This window comes from Gymnoscopelus microlampas, assembly GCF_963454915.1.
Source record: "Gymnoscopelus microlampas genome assembly, chromosome: 16".
NCBI classification, from domain to species: Eukaryota; Metazoa; Chordata; class Actinopteri; order Myctophiformes; family Myctophidae; genus Gymnoscopelus; species Gymnoscopelus microlampas.
This window is the reverse complement of record NC_139953.1, coordinates 41,119,138-41,126,608: the sequence shown is the minus strand read 5'-3', so window position 1 is coordinate 41,126,608 and position 7,471 is coordinate 41,119,138. Positions and strand designations below refer to the sequence as shown.

Here is a 7,471-nt window from a genome sequence, read left to right as displayed (position 1 = left end):
TTTGGCCATGAGCCTTCAGATATCCAGAGCAGCAGTGCTCTGGAAAAAAATGTTATCTCCGCCTTCTGGCCTGATAGAGATGAAAAGTCAAATTAAATGAAATTGCATGTACTGTACACAGTCGTAGATTGTGACCTGTGGTTTGCCTCAGGTTTGTCAGGAAGTCCAGGATTCAGGTTATTATGGAAAATATGAATATCCAGTCAGGATGAAGTGTTGACAATTTATTGAAGAATATTCAAACAGAGAAACAGCATTTATACATCAGTATAGTCAGGCCTCCTGGCATGACCAACAGCCCCTTGGGGAAGAAGACTCCTGAGGTGTCATTTTGGACAGCTCTTATACCGAGAGATGCCCTCCCTAAACGGAGATGAATATAAACAGGCTATACTAAGTAAAGGTACAGTAATGCTGACTAGTTCAGTTAAGAATGTCCATGTACATCCATACTAAAACAGATTATGCTGACAGACAGACAGAGAGTAGGAGTTCAGTCCTGGGGGAAGTAAGCAGTTAGATTTGACAGCTGCAGTCAAGGAGCTATGGTTTGAATACAATAAACAGAAATGATCTTGAACAGATTGGCATTCTAACATTGCTATTACAAGGTGCATATGAGGGTGTTGAGTCCCAGATCTCTTAGCTTGGTGATGTGCTTGGAGGACACAATGGTGTTGAATGTTGAACTGTTGTCAATGAACAGCATTCGCAGATGTGTTCCTCTGTTCCAAATTGATGGTGTAACATTAAAGGTAGGGTAAGTGATTTTCTTTGGTTAAAATAAGTGTTAAATAGCTCTATATTCTGATAGTACTCATTGCTATAGAGTGTTTGTTCAGTAAAAGGAGTCTCCTTGTCTCTCCAGCTCTTTATAAAACATTTTTGTTTCAGTTTCAGTTTCATTTCCAATTTTATCCAATCAGGATAGAGAACTCAATCAGGAGATTAAACAAGTGAAATTGGAAGTGATCACACTAAGAAATGAGTAGGCAAAATTGGTACTGGAACACTATAAAAATGAAGCTTAAAATGTGTACTTTCTCCTGATTGGCTGAGATTTTGACACCTACCGGAAAATGTATTTCTGTTTATTAAAGAGCTGGAGAGACGGGGAGACTCCTGTTACTGAACACACACTATAGCAATGATTACTATCAGAATACAGTGCTTTAACCTTTTAACAAAATACTTTTTATTTTAACCAAAAAATATCACTTGCCATACCTTTAAGGTAAAGCTGTTCATGTGGGGTTAAAGCAAAATTAATAACCACACTTAACCATAATGGTTGGTGGTTTGTATTCATGTGATTATGGGTACAACAGTTTGTCATTTTGTACAGTAAAATGTTTTTCTTTATTTTTTCTCAGTGATAATACAATGCCACCCCCCCCCCCCCCCCCCTCAGTTTCCTTACTAATTTTACTGTTTAACTTCACAAAGCAGAACACTGAGCTGCAGGCTCATCAATGAAGTTAATAGAAACTTCACTTCTCACAGATCCACTTTACAAGGTTTGAACAGGACGCATGTCCCCAATCCCTACCCCAGCGTCCATTGTATGCACAGTTTTCATCGTTATAGTTTTCAAGTGCTCCACTGGACCAGTACCTGCAGAGTAAACAACATAATGTATTTTTAACCACATCCACTCATTTGCTCATATACTGTACAGTGACTTTGATAGAAATACAATTGAAAAACTTCAAAACTGTCTCACTGTGTTGTCATTGGTGTTTCATCAACCCACGTCCATTTTCCATCGTTCCTTTTAAGACCAATCCAATACCAATCGTTGTCACTTCCCCATCCTCTGATGAATTCCTGATCATTTGTCAATATTTGAACTATAATTAATTTTCCCCAATACATTCAGGTTTTTACTATAGTTATTTATTATAATCATGGAATTACATCACATATCGTCTATGTAAATGGACACAAATGTGTGTGTGTGTGCACGCACGCACGCGCGCACACGTACACGCACACGCACACGCACACGCACACGCACACGCACACGCACACGCACACGCACACACACACACACACACACACACAAAACTAACCTGTTCTTCTTTATTGTTAACAATCACCAGATCTGCTCCTGTCTTCTGGCATTGTTCTCTACTGTCCTCCCAAGTTTTCGTTTCAGTAGATCTGTAGTAACAGCTGGATCCAAACTTCAGCCATCCACAGGGACATGACTTGACTACACATCAAACCAAAGTTTTATTGATGAATTTTCAATGCACTTATAATCATTCCTAACACATACTGTATGTGTTAGAATTGATTATCAGATAGTGCATTCATTATAATAATGATAGAAGTCTAATACTATACCTGAGTAATGTTGGCAGAATGATGTGGTTTTAGGTTTTCTAACGAAATTATATTTGACTGTTATGGATAACCCGGTGTGCGTGCGTGCGTGCGTGCGTGCGTGCGTGCGTGCGTGTGTACTGTATGTGTGTGTTTCTATGACTATGGTCTGAGAGCCTTTTTAAGTTTGTAGAGTCATTGATTGATGCTATAGTGGGAGATTCCATGTATATCTACATTTACATTTAAATACTGCACTAAATTAAAACAAATATTACATTATGGTTCTATGACAGTGGTGAAAAAACATGAGTTTACCGATATGTTTAACACTACATCCCTGACATTAATAATACTAATTAATATCACTTCAAAAAGGCGACCTCTCTCACCTGTTGTCTCTCTCTTCAGCTGGTTTACTTCACTTTGCAACTGGTCTCTCTGCAGGGTCAGGTTGATCATTAACTGGTTATTGTTGGAATGATCTGGAAAGGATTAAATGGTGATGATAAACACAGTTGTTACTACAGTTCATGATGAGATTAACTGTGTGGAAAATGAGCTTTGAGAAGAAGAAAACTCATCAGTGTGTTTTTATGTGACTACAGCAGGTTTTAACATGTACAGTATAATACAGTAATAGGGAACACACACAAACTATCAAAAGTAAAGCATGATAGAGTTCTTGTGTGAGACACAAGTATCATTTTATCGTTGTAAGTGCATGAATTTAGCCTTTGACTAGCCAATACTCACAGTCCATGGCCAAGCCTGTGGTTCTCACTACTGCTAGAACACACAGCAGAGTTAGACACACTGCAGCTGCTCTGAAGATGTCTCTCTCAATGGTGATGGCCCTCCGGACAACTGGAGGATATTAGAGTTCAACTTTATTATGATCAGCTTCAATGTTTCATTTCAAAGAACTCAGAGTGAATATTATATAGTTAAGTGATTTTGATTCAGATCCTCTTTCGAGGGACAGCGAGTGCATTTTCCGGCAGCAGAAGCTGCCGGCGGCGGGCTGCCGGTGGGAGAGCGGCGGGATGCCGGCGGCGGAAAGGAAGGTGCCGGGGAGGCGGGGCGGCAGCGGCAGAGTGGCAGTGGCGGAGCAGCAGTAAAACTATGCCTAAACCTAACCCTAACCTCAGTAAAACCATACCTAAACCCTAACCTCAGTAAAACTATGACTAAACCTAACCCTAACATCAGTAAAACTATACCTAAACCTAACCCTAACCTCAGTAAAACTATGCCTAAACCTAACCCTAACATCAGTAAAACTATACCTAACCCTAACCTCAGTAAAACTATGCCTAAACCTAACCCTAACCTCAGTAAAACTATGCCTAAACCTAACCCTAACCTCAGTAAAACTATGCCTAAACCTAACCCTAACCTCAGTAAAACTATGCCTGAACCTAACCCTAACCTCAGTAAAACTATACCTAACCCCTAACCCTAACCTCAGTAAAACTATACCTAAACCTAACCCTAACCCCTAACCCTAACCTCAGTAAAACTATGCCTAAACCTAACCCTAACATCAGTAAAACTATGCCTAAACCTAACCCTAACCCCTAACCCTAACCTCAGCAAAACTATGTCTAAACCTAACCTTCCCAATTATTTTATTACAAGAATTAGTAGGCTACAGTCCTACTGATTCCGCGCTGCCGCTCCACCACCGGTAACTGCTGCTCCACTGGCGGCAACTTCCGGTCCGACGCCGGCAGCTGCCACTTCTTCGCCGGCAGCCCGGTGCTCCGCTGCCGGCAGTCACCGCCGGCAGCTGCCACTCCTCCGCCGGCAGTTCCGCAACAGCTTCCGCTGCCGGAAAATGCACTCGCTCCTTCTGCCTCTTTATCTTCAATTTATGCAGAAAAGTTCATATTATGTGAACATGTTTTCACCTTTCAACATGCAATTGTGACGGTCTCAAAAATGTCACATTATGAAATTAGAGGAGAAATAAAACACAAGGCAGAACCAGCTCCAACGTTCATAATGTTTCTGCTTTCATGTCCCTTGCGAAACTTACACAGAAAAGGAGCGCACAGCGGTGTTGCGAAGAGTCACCACGGACGTCGGTGAGAAAAAAAAAGCAAGTCATACAGCTCATAGCCACGATGCAAAAACATTTTTAATTGGCACAAACCAACGTTGGGACTAATTCATGTCTCTCGTAACCATTGGTAACTATTATTTTAAATACTGGGTGACAAGCTGCTGTAGCATAATGACATGAAAAGAGAGAAACTGTGTCAGTGTGTACCTTGATCTCCTGTAGCCCCCTGTGAGCCAGAGCCTTGGTCTGTGATACTGTCTGACACCACATTCACCTCCTCCTCTCCTCTCTCCTCCTGCCTCTCCTCCCTGACTCCTCCATCGTACCTTGCACGTTGTGCTCCGACTCGCTTGCCAGAAATATTTGTAGACATCTTAAGCAATGACACAAGAAAAGGTAATTGGTACAGTGTATGTTAATATATTTAGATCTAATGTATAATAGATCTATGATCTATTATGCATGACATGATATACAATATCAATATACAATATTTTGTTCTGAATATGTCCAAATATCTGTCACGTATAAACATTTTAATTGGTGGCACAGATGTGCCTGACATACAGCATTGTTTCATGTTGCATTCTTAGAAGACCTGCCACTACTCCGATTGGCTCTTTGCTGATTACGGGAGGAGAAAAAAACTAAGCATGGTTATGAAACCACACACATCCTCCTGTAGTGACGCAGAAGAAACAGCAGAAAGCATACAGCATTGGTTCTCAAACTTTTTCATTTTCATTTTTCAAGAAGAACAGAAAAAGTTACTAGTAAAAGTAAGGTATTAAAGATTTACTAGAGTAAAAGTACAAAAGTATTGGTATCAAAATATACTTAAAGTACCAAAAGTAAAAGTACTCATTGTGCAGAATGTCCCATTTCACAAGTTCAAAATGTATAAAAATCTGTTGAAAATAGCAGATCTAGAAGCAAGATGCGACGCATTGTGAGCTTGTAGATCGGCTATTTTCAAATGGCAGAAATATATACAGTATTAGGCTGAAGTGGTTAATGTATGTTTTGTGATAACAATCAAACTCTGCAAAGTAACTAGTAACTAAAGCTGTCAAATAATTGTAGTGGAGTAAAAGTATAATATTTGCCTCTGAGATGTAGTGGAGTAGAAGGAAAAGTATTGAAAATGGGAAATACTCGAGTAAAGTAAAAAATCCTCAAAAGTGCACTTAAGTACAGTAGTTAAGTACATGTTACCTTACACCACTGGTTAGGGTGCATACCACATGGCCTCTAACGAGAGCCTTGTGCAAATGCGATCACACCTGCATGCCTGATATAGTAGGTATACAATTGAGCAGTTGGAGCTTTCCAGATGCATTTCATATACACACTTCCTATAGCCCTGGGTCCGAGACGAGAGGGTCAGAGGGAATATGCAACCTGTCTATCAATCCTATAATCTGGGGGATGTGATGCACTGCCTCAAACTCCAATGCCTTCAGAGCATCGATCAATTGTTTATTTGGCTCATTCACCATGCCCACACAAAACAAGTACGTACTGTATAATAAGTACACATTATTTTATGTTGCTCTTGTGAATCCCAAATTGATTTTGAGACCACCCGGTATTCCTGCACAACTTCCTTAGTCCCTTGTGGATCACAATTCACGTCACAATACAATCACAATTGACATGATAACTGGAGATTTCCTTGGCCACCACCTTTGGGACTATATACCACTCAATTAACATGCATAATTTCAATTTCATGACCGTTGTGTGTCATTCGGAAATGTTTTTTATGAGAAAGAACAACGGAAATGCAAATAGCCAAGAACACTGTGTGTGTCCATCTAGAAAATTGACCCAAAAAAAGAGAAGAAAAAAAAGTTATATCTTGCAATGAATGCACAAATCTATGCAGTGTATGTATCTCTGTACGCCCGTCTGTTATTCACATATCTCGAGAACTGTCTGGCCGACAGGTGCTGGCGCCGATCGGACGGTTGTCTAGAACCAAATCATGTCTGACAAAAATCACAGACATCCTCCTTAATTGTTACAAATGAACAGATGCTTTACTCACTTTGTCCAAAAGTATCTGTGTTGTCCTACATTGGTCTTCACTGTTGCAGAATAGACTCCGAGCTGCTGTCTGTTCTAGTGTGACGTTAAGCCCACCAAAGCACGTCGTTTTAGACACACTTGTGAACCACTATGCATGCATGCAGGTGCATGTACACAAACATACGCAGTGCATTCCACACAAATACACACAGTGCATGTACACACAAATACCCACAGTGCAGAACAACCAATAAACTCTTTACCACAGGATGTGCGTGTGAGGTTAAGCTGTTGAGGACCAGACCAGTTGCGGGGACGTGCATGTACACTTGCGTGTGTTCACTTACACCCAGCTGTCACAAGACATTTGGTACAGTATGAGATGTGAAAAAAAATTATGCCATTTTTTGTTTAAGGAGCCTGAATTAACCATTTCAAAGTAGAACAACTCAAAATCTTATTTAGTAAGGGAAACTTTGTAAAACAAATAAAGAACCAATGAGAAAAAAAACACAAATTGTTTTATGCAGGCCTACTTTCAGCAATCAATGTCTTTTTTTATTGAAGTGATCCCATGAACAATATATATTGTAATAATATAATATTCAGAAAATATCAATCACAATAATATGACACTCGATGCTTCATAAAATCTATTAAAAAAGTTAAAAAGCAAACAACGGAGAGAGAGAGAGAGAGAGAGAGAGAGAGAGAGAGAGAGAGAGAGAGAGAGAGAGAGAGAGAGAGAGAGAGAGAGAGAGAGAGAGAGAGAGAGAGAGAGAGAGAGAGAGAGAGAGAGAGAGAGAGAGAGAGAGAGAGAGAGAGAGAGAGAGAGAGAGAGAGAGAGAGAGAGAGAGAGAGAGAGAGAGAGAGAGAGAGAGAGAGAGAGAGAGAGAGAGAGAGAGGGAGGGGGGGGGGGGTATGTTTTTATATTTCTGGAAATCATAATATCATGTATTTGGTGGCCGCATTTGGCCCCAGTGCCGTGAATTTGACAACCCTGGTTTAAATCTAGCATTTTAGGCTATTAAAATTGCCTAGTGG

The 7,471-nt window shown here is 40.3% G+C and overlaps 1 protein-coding gene across 1 annotated transcript; it reads right to left on the bottom strand.

Moving 5' to 3' along the window:
* Positions 1–1,373: 1,373 nt before the first annotated feature.
* Positions 1,374–6,555, bottom strand: LOC311063722 (CD209 antigen-like protein C). The gene is made up of 7 exons (XM_084083273.1): positions 6,447–6,555; positions 4,604–4,769; positions 3,085–3,195; positions 2,721–2,813; positions 2,073–2,215; positions 1,724–1,827; positions 1,374–1,614 (listed from the first exon to the last, which is right to left on the bottom strand). Exons 2-7 carry the CDS (start codon positions 4,767–4,769, stop codon positions 1,491–1,493), a joined length of 741 nt encoding a protein of 246 aa, XP_083939399.1. The 5' UTR covers positions 6,447–6,555; the 3' UTR covers positions 1,374–1,490.
* Positions 6,556–7,471: the final 916 nt, after the last annotated feature.